This window comes from Eptatretus burgeri, chromosome 14 (assembly GCF_056783735.1).
Source record: "Eptatretus burgeri isolate ZD-2024b chromosome 14, Ebu_testis_v1, whole genome shotgun sequence".
In the NCBI taxonomy this organism is placed as follows: Eukaryota; Metazoa; Chordata; class Myxini; order Myxiniformes; family Myxinidae; genus Eptatretus; species Eptatretus burgeri.
The window spans coordinates 39,374,462-39,388,628 of record NC_140974.1 but is presented as its reverse complement, the minus strand read 5'-3'; the positions used below and the strand labels follow the sequence as shown (position 1 = coordinate 39,388,628).

The 14,167-nt window shown below is 44.1% G+C and overlaps 1 protein-coding gene across 1 annotated transcript in view; it reads left to right on the top strand.

The window, feature by feature from the left end:
• LOC147012999 (interleukin-13 receptor subunit alpha-1-like) overlaps positions 1 to 14,167 on the top strand; it is a 96,430-nt gene that overhangs the window by 56,809 nt on the left and 25,454 nt on the right. The window contains exons 4-5 of the mRNA XM_085854425.1: positions 1,802 to 1,956; positions 13,055 to 13,253. Coding sequence (XP_085710551.1) covers positions 1,802 to 1,956; positions 13,055 to 13,253 — 354 coding nt within the window. The remainder of the gene's footprint in view (positions 1 to 1,801; positions 1,957 to 13,054; positions 13,254 to 14,167) is intronic.

The window sequence follows — 14,167 nt, the reverse complement described above, 5'->3', positions numbered from 1 at the left end:
TTGTCAAGGGTTATGCTGGTTGTTTTCCCATCGCCTTCCCACCAATAGTCAGGGAATGAATTTGTAATTTGCTCAAGATGACTGCGATAGCTCGCCTACTCTACGTGAAGGACACCATGGGATCTTTAACATCCACCAACTAATGCCAACAGACGGGACGCCTAGTTTAACGTCTATCCGAGGGACGGCACACACCTTGATGAATCACTCTGCCTGTGAAACACCTGTATGGCAGTTTATAGCTGGGTCGGGATTCCAATTCAGGCTACACAGCTTAAAAGCAAGTGTGCGTACCTGTTGGCCATTCTTCCAGCCCACATCTGTGATAGTACACCTTTATTAGTTTAATGGATGGCAGTGTTTGCATCAAGTCTTGTCCAATGCAAACATTCACGATCTGCCTTTTTGTCAGGATTCGACTCTCCACGACCACTTCAATGGCCCCAATTCTTCCCACCTTGTGCGGTCAACGCGGAAAGGTTTTGGCCATCTTTCACCAATCGGCTGGCCAATTCAGACCTGAAATTTGACTGAAAATGGCAGGAATTTTTAAGTTTTTCAGGATGGGAGTGCTCACAAGATACCATGGGATGTTTACCATTCAGCAGCGACATTCTATCAGATGGGATGCCCTTCTTAACATCCATCCAAGGGACAGCACACTTTGTGATGCAACACTCCGAAGGTGAACCACTAATCCAATCGTTTATAGTTGTGGCAGGAATCAAACCCAGGCTAAACAGCTCAAAGATAAGTATGCTACCACTATCTTGTCAGACATTGCAGTCGTGACTATTTTGGCCATCTGCTCTCCTGCATGCTGCAGATGTTCAGTCCACCACACTGGGGCTTTGCCTCTTATTCGTACCATACCAGTTTCACTCGGAGGGGACGATAGGTTTGCTCTCCATATGTCTGTCTCACCTGTGGTTTTTCAGACTTTTTTTTTCCCCATACCCTTTAACATATTCAACTGAAACTTGGTACATGGCTTTATTATGATAAGTTACAGAACAAGTTCGAGTTTCACGGTGTTTTGTCAATTTTCCACAGAATTATGCCCTTTTGGACTTAAAAAAGATCACATCGGTAGGGGACATGTATTGCAAAGCAATTGTCACTCTTGTTCATCTTCTTTCATCGGCAGCACTTGGCTTCGGCTAACATCAGATAGGGGGGTATGGATAGGGATTGCAGCTGTGGGCTTTGCTGATCTTTCAATTTTTTTTTCAATATCCAATCTTTCTGAGACTCCACTGCTTGCAATCGGCCTGGTGTTGGCTTCATGGTTAAGGTGGCTGGCTTAAGATCTTGGCGTCTTGAGTTCAAACCCCCTGTTGTGTTGTTAAATTAATACCAGGTGGATTGACTCAGCGTGTAATCTTTCTGAGGTTGGCAAAATGAGTTCAGTTTTCTGGTAATTGGGGCATTGCATCAGTGGCACAGCCATGCTCACAGAAAATGATGTAGCCAAGCAGCCAGTCTGCATATGAATAAATAAATAAATATATGTGTGCAATGAAGTCTTGCCACTTTGTGCTCCTATTGAATGCAAACAGGATTTTGTTGAACATTTAATCACAAGGAACATCTCCATTATTGCGAAATTGGCAGATGGTCTTTACATACCCATAAGATGGTCTTTTGGCACGATGACCTTCACCGTTGTTGTTGTTTTTTTCGATTACAACTCCGCATGCATTTTTAATTTTCTACCTCGCTGGACTTTAGGGATTGGCCTTGAAGTTGAACACACAGACACCCATTAATCAATTCATTATTGCATTCTTTCTGCCCACAGAACAACTCCCACAAGTATCTAATCTGAGGCTCAGCATTTCTGACAATCTCTACTGGAAGTTCGTGTGGGACAGACCGATTGTGGATGAAGTTCTCAACCGTTGCCTCAGTTATACAGTTATGATTGAACATGATGGAAATCCATTTGCACCCAGGGTGAGAATTGTACAAGCGTTTTACTGCTTTAACTGAAAGTAAATGTTTGAAAAGGGATCATCAAATCCAACTGAAATTCTCAATATAGCTGTTCGGTAATTACTGACAACAACGATCTGATTGCCAATGTGAAAGTCACTATTACCGTATCATTGTGGGGTTGCCACAGCAGTTGTAAGATAGGGTTCCCTGACACAACACGTCGTGATGATACATTCCTTCTCACAAGTGTAACACTAGATGTGATGCTGCACTTTGTGGTGTTACGAAAGTTGCTATCATTGGTTATTTCAACCGAGGAAAAGCAAGACTGAATATGAACCACAGTGCACCTTGAGGGTAGTACTGGACCACATCAGCAATGGTCATATAGGCCATGAAAAGTTCACAAACACGAGTGTTGCCATGAACTCTCTGACCACCCAATCTACTGGCTTCACACTTCATCGTACAATAAAACGGATTGCCCTTGTTATCGTTTTGATCACATGATTCATCTTATAGTGGCAGACCTCATGGATAGTTCGACACAGCAATTGACAATCGTCTGCTCTTCTAAAAACTGTGTAAGAATTGATGTTGAGAGGTGCAAGGTCATTCCAAACATGCATCACCATGTGCAAAATGATGGGTCTTTTGATATGCTTGGGTTTAACCCCCCTATCATTTATTTGAGACACTACCACGCTTAGCTCAATACGTATTCCAGTAGTGAGCCATGACCTTTCATCGGACACCCGGTGAGGTGTCCTTTCATTGGACCTTTCATTTCATCGGACTTTAATTTCCTTTCATCATCAGGTGAGGTGTCCTTTCATTTCATCAGACACCCGGTGAGGTGTCCAGTGAAAGGTCATCGCCGCCATTGGATTATGAAAATACTCAATGGCTTCTGAGCAGTGTGGTGATGGATCTCATAGTTTGGTCACTTCAGAAGGTGGATAAATCATTGATCTTCAATCATTGCATTCTCAACTTGGTTAAGGCCTCAAGTCTCAGAATCATTTACTGTCTAAAGATTGGGATGACACAATTGCTGTGAAGTCCTGTTTTAGTCGATATCGTGAAGTGGGATCTCCATGTACTTCAAAGCATTTCATTGCTGATATATAGCTGTTCTGAATCCGAATCTTCAGTCCACTCCTACGGAAATCGTGCGAGGATGAGCCCAGGTGGATAAAGTGTGAAAGAATTTTGACATCTCCACCAATGGTTGAATGTTAAAAATCAGGTGAGAATTCATTGAGGGCCTGAATGTTTGTTTTCTTTCATTCAGTTGGATTCGAGCAATCAATATGATTCCAAGCTGGCAACCAGGCTGAACAGGTTACATTTTGTATCCCACTGATAAGCCGGATCTGCATAAGGACCTGAATAAGGCAACGTTTCGCCGGCTTCACAGCCGGTTTCATGAGGAACAATAGCTCCCAGGCTTCGGCATGTGTCCAGTTTCTATTTCAATACGACCGCTCACTTCCGGTCACGTGCTGATGCTCGAGGTGAAATGGAGGAGTTCTTTTTTTTTTTTGCAAAAGCAAAAACAAACGTCAAATCACATCATCATTGATGGGGTGCTCTGCTCTTTTTTGATTTTATTTACACGTGATCTGGTGTTGTTGTGTATGGGTGAACACGTGTGTGCGCTTGTTGTTTTTGTGTTTGTGTTTCCGGGGCACGAACATGGCTGGTTTCGTGTCTGTGTTGGGCATGATGCGGTGTTGGTAGTGCGAGTGTTGGGGTTCTCATTGGGTGTTGTGCACATGTGGATGTGGTGTTTGGGATTGGGTGTTTGTTGCTGACCTTATCCAGCCATTTGCACCATCCAGTTTTCGACATTTTCATTAGAGGTGTGTCTTGTGTGGGTTTGTCCACCGTCTCCCCAGTTAGCTCTTCACGTGCCATGCTTCCAAAACCAATCTGTGTCGTTTGTTAGATGTAGTATCAAGGACACGGGTCCCATCAAAGTCAAATTTGTGTCCAGATTGTAGGCAATGACATGCTACGGCTGACTGGGTCATTTTTTGCCAAGCCTAATTGCTCTATCATGTTCATCCAGTCATTGTTTCAAATTCCTTCCAGTTTCACCAATGTGGAATTGGTCACAGTCCTTTCATGATGAATGGTAAACTATTCCAGATTTATTACCAATTGGTATTGGGTCCTTTCGTTTTGAGATGACATTACGGATGGTGTGGAGAGGCTTGTAGGCTGCGCCAATCCGTGCACCACGTACTATCCTGCCAATCCTTTCTGAAAGGCCTGGGTAGTCGGGCAGTACACAGAGCCCAAGTATGTCTGGCTCCTTCCGTTCTCTCCTTTTTGGTTCTTCCAATGTGGGGAGTATCCCCTTGTTGTACCCATTTTTGAGCAGGACTCCTCAAACTAATATGATTTATTTAATTACCTCGGCTTTAGAAGATGACACCCTCCATGCCCGAGCTGCGAAGGTCCGTACTACACTTCGTTTCTGGGAGATTGGGTTGCAGGAGTTAAAATCCAGTGGTAAAATCCAGTGGTAATCTGGTGTGGGTTGGTTTCCTGTAAACTAAAGTCTTTCGTGATCCGTCAGGCTTATGGTGAACCTCCACATCCAAAAATGCCGATTTGCTTTCTTTTTCAATTTCCATTGTGAAGCTAATGCTGGGGAATACCCGGCCAAGTTGTCCCAGTAGGTGGTCTTCCATGTTTGTACACACAATGACGAAGGTGTCATCTCTATATCTTCCAGTACCGTGGGAGCCAATTCTCATGAAACTCAAATCCCCTTCGTTCGAGTTCCTCCATCACCAAATAAGCTACAACAGCAGAGACCGGCGAACCCATATCTTTGCCATATATTTGTCGGTATTGCGCACCATCATCGATGAAGGTTGTGCTGTTCAGACACTTCCAGCGAGCTTGCAACATCTTCAGGTGTTTGTTTGCTGTTTTGTCAAGCATTTTTCCAATCATTTGAATGTTTCAACCAGTCGACTGTGACCGGAGAGTCTATTGTGCCTGATGAAGCCGGCTGTGAAGCCGGAGAAATGTTGCCCCGAGACTAGGTCTGCTCTCGTTTTTTTGCTCAAATTAGCAGAGTCGATCGAGTTTTTACTTTTGGTTGGAAGCGCCTTCTTCTTTAAAAATTTGTAATCCCAACCGCCCCAATTATATATATATATATATATATATATATATATATATATATATATATATATATATATATATATATGTGTGTATTTTTTTTCTTGCATATATGTCTGTATATGTACATTGTTTGCGGGCCGTCGTTCGGGTGAGAAGACCACCTGGGGTGGGGAGGGGGGGGGAAGCTGTCTCAGGTTCCCACCAGACTCCCCGGAATTGCAGGCCATCGCCTACGGATAATTCCGTGACGCGGCGGGTCGCTAACCGAGCATGAATGCCAATAACTCAACCACGTGACTTAGGTCCTCCATCTAGTTAATCAGATTACCTAAAATAACCACGTGATCTATTTACCCGGGGACACACCCTCGGTACGCCTTGTCCGAACCGGATCACTTTACCGGATCAGATGCAGCCGAGCAATACTGCCAAGGACGTACCGGCTAAAAGGAACGGATAGTTGGGAATAAAGTCCCGGCTACGTTAGGATACGGAGCGTGCTAGATCAATGAAAGAACAGACAAAAACAAGCTGGGAACATTTCTACAAAGGATTTATTAACAGGCAGGTGAGGAAAGATATGTAGCACTGTGAATGTTGTTTATTGTTGTCTACAGCAGGGATAGCAAGAAAAGTGAAAGGTGCGGCAATAATACAAGCAACTTACAAAAGCGGACACAGAGCAGAGTTATCCTGATATAATTCTTGTACACTCTTAACTTAAATGAGGACAGTCACCAGGACACACACACACGCACGCATGCACGCACGCACGCATGCACACACACACACCCCGATGAAGAGGAGTTGATGAAGAGAAAAAGGAGAGGAGATGAGGCTGACGGTTTCTCAATACCTTGCACGATTGCCCGATCGCTCCACCAATACGTTTTGGGGAGTGGGGGGTGCTCTGCTGGGCGATATCTCCCTGACAGCTGGCATGTCGTCTCTTGCTTCATGACACTTCATGCAGCGAGCATCAGTCCAGAGAATGAGACGCGACCGTTGGGCATGAAGGGAGGGACTTGGGTGGAGTCAGAAGCCAATGGGTGGAGAGAGACGATGAGGCAGTGAAGAAGGCGAAGTCAGCAACGAGTTGGTGCAGAAAGGCGGAGTCAGAAGGAGAATGGTTGAAGATGAATTCCAGGCCAGGACGAGCAAGACAAAACGACAGGACTGAGCGAGCAGGAACGACGACACACGAACGACACTTGAATGACTCAGGAATAACGACGACTCTCGAACGACCACGACTCCTCTCACCGCCCCACGACCCGTCCTTTTATAGATCCGGTGGTGCGGGGCGGGGGCAACGACCCGAAGCAATATGTCGTCACTCGAATCGGGCGCTCTGGTTGGGCCCGGCCAGCACACGGGCTGGCCGCCATGACCGGAAGCGGCTCCACTTCACTTTCAGCAAGATGGTTCCAAGCTGCAGAATTGTTTCGCTCCGAGCACCATGACATGAATCGCCTTGCACCGAACCCCATGCCATGCCCCGGCGACCCGCAGTTGGTGCTGGTCAATGTGCCTTCTCCATGGTGTGCCAAACGGCCCGAGCGATCTGACTGCACAGCATGCCTCTGCCTGGTAGCAGCTGCATTGAGGCGGAGGTGCAGGAGGATGTCTGCCGTCCATGGGAGACATTTGTTGCCTTCATGGTGAGCGACGACCGATGGTAAGATGTTATTGTAACCCCATGTGCAGACCTGACCAAAGATGTGATATTCGTGCCCCGTTCTGCACGATGATAAAGTATCACGGCTGCACGCGAGTCCGCCATATAGCACGTGGCCAGCGCGCGGGTCCGCTATCAAGGATGCCCCATACAGTGTGTGCGGGTCCGCCAGTAAGCACGTGGTCAGCACGCGATTGAGCATGCCCCATACAGTGCGATGATAAACCACCCCGGGGCCGTGCGTCGGTCCGCCGCCCTGATCCATGTGATGAATTCAGGGAAAAGATTGGAAGAGAGGATAGACACAAGTATTAAATGGGGATTCGGATTGCAAGGAGATAGATATAATTATTAGATTGGGATTTGGAAATGGGTTGGAAAGGGTGCGGCCGCGTGCGCTTTGCAAGTTGCTCGCATTTAGGGTGCCGTTTCTTCCATCTCCTCATGTTTGGAAATTATTGCTACACGTGCGTTTGGCAGGCTGTGATTTCTGTAGAAGGGTGTCTGGCGTAATGCCTGCTTGGCCTTCGCTGAGGACCCATCTCACAGCGGAGGGTGCACGTGGCTGGGATTTACCTCAGGAATAAGAGCAGAAGAAAGAATAGGAATGAGTGCAGAGATTTAATCAGACTGAGCTACGAAGTTTACACAACGCACTGTCCTGTTGTCCTGCTAGACAAAAGGGAAGGGTCTGTCTAAGCGTATATTAATGGAATAACTGTCTCAGGACCGCTATATGATGGTTGCTATTGCTTTGGAGGGATGCAGCTCCCAGAACCGCAAATATATATATATATATATATATATATATATATATATATATATATATATATATATATATATATATATATATATATATATATATATATATTTGTATGTTTTCTTGATTGGAGGATCGGATCAAAGAGCAAATTCCATTGGCAATCCGGAAAAAAACTTGGAGACTGGTCGTACGCAACCATCCCGTACAACCCAACCAGAATGCCTCCTCAAGGTGATTCTGCCATTGGTCAGCACCTCCTGACCAATCCCGAATGTGCCCAGGACTTCATGCTGAACAGTTCCAGATTGTGCACGTGCGCGTAATGAAGCACATTTACGTGTTCTTGAAGCCACATTTTTATATACACACAAGCTTCTGTTCTTTGCAAACAAAAAGAGTGTGTGTGCAAACACTGCATCTGTTCTGACCTGAATCCATTGTAAAATGGGAGGTCACAGGTTCCTTCGGTGTCTCAAGGCCGTGATGTGCATGTTCGTGTCAGTAACAGCCCAAAGAACCAATCCCTCATGGTCTGCACAAATAAATTGTTTCATTTTGTGTCTGCACTTCCGGTATTCTTGCATGTGTCCTGACGAGCTGCAAGACGAAAATCTTCAACAATGTCTTCTCTTTTTTTTTTTTCTGCTATTCTGAAATTTTTATTGCCAAACATGTATATATATATATATATATATATATATATATATATATATATATATATATATATATATATATATATACATATATATATATATATATATATATATATATATATATATATATGTATATACTCTATTCCGGATCCGGTTTATCACTAAAATATAATCATTTCGGCCTTGCTACACACCCAATCTGTCCACCAAACTTTGTCCGAATCCATCCATAACTTTTTTAGATATTCAGACAGATAGACAAGCAGGGGCAACAACACAACCTCTGTCCACCTTAGGTGGTGGCGGTAATGAATTTATTGAAGATGTGCAGTGTGCACACAATCTTACAGTATCACTTGTCTTTAGTCCCTTCTCAAAATCACCACTCCGACTGATTTCCACCACATCATGCTTGTTTTCCATTCATATCGTCCTTTGAATTGCTTTCTTGCTTTTTCAAGTGCGTCGGTAAATGTAGGTAAACATGAATTTTAACATGCCTCGCAATGCAGGTTTTACCCAAGAATCCCCTAACTTCCTGCACTGAATGCTCAAAGTCATTCATTTGGAATAAATATGTCACACACAGCACAACAGCACAACAGTACAAAGTGATAGACCCACCCACTCTCCTCTCCGGTCTTGCCCCCCCCCCCCGCTCTGTCTGCGATTTGTTCCCACCATATTTCCGCAGGGCGCTCAAGGTACATCAGCAACCCCCTTCTGGTGAAACTGCCCAAATTAAGAATCACTGCTCACCTTCACTCTTTCATTTCTCTTTTTCCATCCTCGAACAAACTCCCACACTCTCTTCAATTCCACTCTTCCTTCCAGGTCTTCAAAACAGCTGTTCACCACCATCTCACATTCCTCCATGCAAAACCAGGATCTTTTCTACCCCCGTTAACCCACCCAAACCGACCTCCTTCAAATTCCCTGCTTTCCTTCCTGAAAGTCCCTGTAGTACCATTTTGTTTACCCCGTGTACTCCGCTCCATCCCTCTCCCTTCCACAGATCTCCTCCTGTCTCTGTTCCCCACTGTTATCGTGCTTCCCTCTCTTGTCCCATCTTGTCTCCTGTTCCCTTTGATATATGTTTTGTGTGTTAGCTCTTATATGAGGCTCGACAAAGTATACAATTTTTTTCACAAAAAACAAGAGGTTAAAAGGGATTGAACTGACGGTGGAGCAATGGGGGCAACAGTCGAACACAACCAGCAAGGGAATATTGTTGTTTTGTATGCAGCACGTGGCTGCTGGTTGGATTATTTTCTGGGAGCGTGGCTGTGCCGCTAATGCAGTGCCCCTGGTACCATCCATTGGGACCATACTCTGTGCAGAGCGTTGGTGCTGCCGAAGCAGTCTCCTCGGATATTGGGCACAATCCTGGACAGCTCACCACTCCGACGCAGGATACTCGAATGGATCAATCATCCCAGCAAGCTGGTACTCATTTTGCGACCTCAGAAGGATGACAGGTTGAATCAACTAACCTGGTGTTAATTCAACGGAACGAAGGGCTCAAACTCAAGACCCTAAGATCTTAAACCAGCCACCTTATCCGTTAAATCAACACCAGGCTAATAGCAAGGGAATGAATGAATAGGAAAAGAGGAGAGCAAGAGGGAGAGAGGAGGCAAGGAAATATATGGTAATCTGGATGTAAGAGGGTTGGCTAGGTAGGGTTAATGGGGGTTAGGGATTAGGTTAGGGTACAGTTAATCAATTGGGTGTTAGGGTTAGGTTATGGTTAATCGATGGGGGTTACAGTGGGTTTCATTGATCGCAAGTAGAGAGGGTGGATGCCAATTTTTTGAAGCCCGAGACCTAGAGGAAGGGGTATGATTGAATCATTTCAAGAAGGTGATGCCACAGAACTGAGGAAAGAGGAAGAAAGCCACTAAATTTTTGAATTTTCACCATGAGGGAGTTTCTGCATCCTGGATAAGCTATGCAAGTTTGAAGGGCTGATAAAGAGAGAGCAGATGGAGGTAAATCGGAACAGGCTTCGTTAGAAAACAAAAACCAAGACCACCCTCCTGTCTGTGAAGTGAGAGCATAGGGCCTTGTGCTTCACCCTCATTGTGGAAGATGCCAATAACAGATGTGATGCTTTGTGCCAACCACATTGGGGAGAGCAATACTCTATCAAGCTATATTGACAAATCCCTTACCAATTGGGAGTATAGTTCTAATTTTGCAAGACAAGAGCTGGATCGACATAGGATTCCCAGTCTGTAGCTGGCTTTGGAGGCCAGCTTAGCAAAATGATTGGCCCAGAAAAAGTATTGGTTGATGGTGGGGCCTAGATGTTCAAGAGACTGAAACATTTTCTCGTGACTGACCATGGAAATAAATATGTAGATTTGTTTGATGATTCTTCTGGGATGACAAAATGAGACTGAGATTTTCTAGGATTGATAGACATGTTACATTTATCAGACCAGCAATTAATCAATTCCAGATTGAAGAGTGATGAAAATGCTTTCTGCTTGTTGGTGTGATGGGGCTACCACACAATGTTGAGTCATTTTGAAATCTCTCATGATGAAGCTGAGTATCTCGGCCTGTTACTTTCACATCACAGACAGGTTTGTGGCCTCTGCATACTACCAACTCATTTTTACCCCGTGCACACGAAGTGCAAAGCGGGGTTAAGCAATTGGTTCACTTTGTCTATTTCTGTCTGCAGACATCAGTCTATAATCCAGGAAATACTTAATTTCAATTGAACTTTACATTTTGAACACGACAGAACATGCATCGGAACATGAGTCGGAACATGAACCTGCAGTTTTAGCTTACTTTGGCTCTGAATTTGGCAAATTTTACGGAATCTCGTCCAGATTGCATGTGCCCACAGAGTAGTCCGAGATAAATTTTTTACTCTGTCTGCCTGTTGGCCAAACAAAATTGAAAATCACTCCAAACAGGAAACTTACTGTTTTTAAGGATGTCATAAAGGGCACAAACAACAGGCATGAAGAACAAATTTAACGCATTAATTCAGGTGGTGTAAAAGGTGTAAAATAAACTTCTGAAAAAGTTTTTTTTTTCCTTCAACCTTTAAAATAATTATTTTGTTTCAATTGAATTATAGACTTGGACACTGTAGAACACAAATCACCTTCTTGTCACTTCCAAAAACCCTAGTTTTACATTACTTGGAAAAAATATTGTGCCATTTATGACATCTCTCCCAATCAAATTTGCCGCTCATGCTCTCAGCATTGGGGAATACAGAGATTCAGACAAAATCGCAGCTTGTAGGAAATAGCGATCGTACTTGGAAACACTAAGTAGGTGTTTAAAACGTTTTTCTCAAGATTGCGCAGTGCAAGGTATTCTCTGAACCCTCTAGTTGGTCTTGCACCCTCTGCCCTCTCTTGGTTCTGTCCCTCCCAGGTTTCTACATGGTGCACACAGTCTGCCAGTAACCATCTTCTTGTTATACTCCCAAAATCCACGCTCACTGCTCACCTCTACTCATTTGTTCCTCTTTTCTCTCACTGACGAGCGGTTGCTGAGAGAGATTCAAATGAGATTTGTTACCTGCATAGTCTGTGAGTGTCAGCTGTGGCTGTACAGACATGTGATTCGTTTTCCTGATGCGGATCCTGCTCACCAGATTCTCTCAGTGAGGGAGCCTCGTGAGTGGAGAAGGTCAATGAGCTGACCACGTTCCTCGTGGTTGCAGCAGGTTGATCGGCATCTCAAGGAGATGGGGATGGGCCAGGCATCTGCCTGGGGGATGGTCAGATGGAGGTCCCTGGAGTACCAACGGAAAGTGAACGCAGCGACGTGCTGCTCCGGCGCAAGCTCCCATACCTAACCGAACCTCTCTTGCCTGTGGAACCAACTTCCCCAGTCTGTTCAGTCACATTCTTCCATCCAGGGCTCTCATACAGATGTTTACCACTACCTCAGGTCATATCCCATCAAAAACCATGATCTGATCCCTTCCATGCCAAATGACCCCATTTCTAAGCACTCCTTTTTTTTCAGGTTATTGTGATTTTTTCCCCTCTCTCTGTCACCTCTTTTCATTTGTTCATTGTCAGTTGGTTTGTTCCTGTTCGATTTCATGTCCTCTTTCCCCTTCCTCCGGATGTGTTTCATTCAGCTTGTTCACCCCATTCGTCTTTTTCCTCTCCGCTTTCTCTCACTCTCATCTCTACTTTGCTTTTGGTGTTTCCCCCTTTACATTTTGTTCCCTTCCATTTTGCCCTATCTCTTCCATGAGCCTAAATCATGTAAACAAAAAAACAAATGAAGAGAGGGTTTTCCAAAGTATTGGAGAGGTCATTTATTTCGATGAGGAATAACATTAGGCCCAAGACACTTGCTTAGGTGACTCTATCCTTATCTGCAAGTGGAATACGAAAGCGTCCATTGATAGCAATGAGTTGACTGCCTGAGTTAGTCAGAAAACCAGATCTGTCGGTATTTTTGGATGCCATAGGTACAGCGCTTTGCAAGCAAAGCAGGATGCCAGGCTGTGTCGAGTGCCCGATATATGTCTTGTGAGATAGTTATATAAACTCCTGTTTGAGATCGAGGACCTCCAACCATTGCTGAGACAGAAGCAGCAGCATGTCCAGAGTTGAGTAACTGGTACAGCATCCAAACATGGTGGGATGGGGTGAATAGCATGTGTATCGCAGCTGTGGCAAAGCAGCTGTTCAGGAGCAGAAGGCATTTTCCGTCTTCTTTTTCATTTATCTGTGTTTGCTCTGGCAGTTTATGCAACGTCTATTCAAACAGAATAAAAAAATGGAATACATTCAATTAAAAGTACATGATTCTGACTTTTAAAATTACATTCACAAGTATTATCTTCACGAAATCTCATAAAGTCTAACCTCCTTCTCCTTGCAGGAATTGTTCAAGGAAGAAACAATGGCATTTAGTTCAAAAACGAATGTGAACATAACTGCGCAAGTTCGGACTCGGCTGAAAGACAACTGCACCAAGCCGATGGACCCGAACAACTGTACAAAGCAGATGGACCCGAACAGCTGTATCAAGCTGATGGACCCGAGCAACTGGACACAGTCAGCCCCTTGGCCTCTGAATGGTGAGGCTTTCAGCCTTCTCGTCATTCTGGCTCTTTCATTTTCTTGAAGTGCCTTTCTTCTCTATATACCCTTGTTCTCAAGTCGTCCGCTAGACGTGAAAACCATAATACAGCTGTAGCTAGAACGGCACTCGGTAGTGCACATACCTGTTCCAGGCTGAACAGTTTATGCTTTGTGTCCCACTGATTCAGATCTGAACCAAAATTTAATTGGCTTGTTCTTGTCAAGTACTAAAAATCAACCACCAAGTTTTGGCATAATCCATCTACAACTGTTTGAGATATTGTTCCATTTCTCAGAGGTGAATAATCGCTGCAAAATTATCCACAGCTGTAAAGACTGCGTTGTTGCTGATGATTCGCCAACAAGTGATGAAACCAGTCCAGCAGCTGAGGGGGTGTGTAGCATTGGGTTCTCAAGTGTGTACTACTTTTGAATGTCTTTACAGCTGTGGACGAACTCTGGGAAGGTTTTAAAATAGCAAAGGACTGACCTTGGGTAGCCTTTCTTGGTTGTTTTATGCAGCATCTTTGGCGAGAAGAACATGGGATGAGTCTATATATATATATATATATATATATATATATATATATATATATATATATATATATATATATATATATATATATATATATATATATATATATATATATTGTTCAGCCTGATGGGGGTATGTGCTCTACCGATTGATTTTTTTTTAGTTATGGATGAAATCAACAGGATTATTGATTGTGATATGCTAACCGCGATGAGAAGCCAGGAGTAGCTAAGGTTTCGTGTGTTAAACCTTCGTCTAAACAAAAGAGGAGATGATGACGAAGGGTTAACGCCCTAAAAGTTATCTTCTCCTTACTTCCCATGGCAGTTGGCAAACCTTGATCATCGTCCTGTTTATTTCATCCGTTCTACCTGT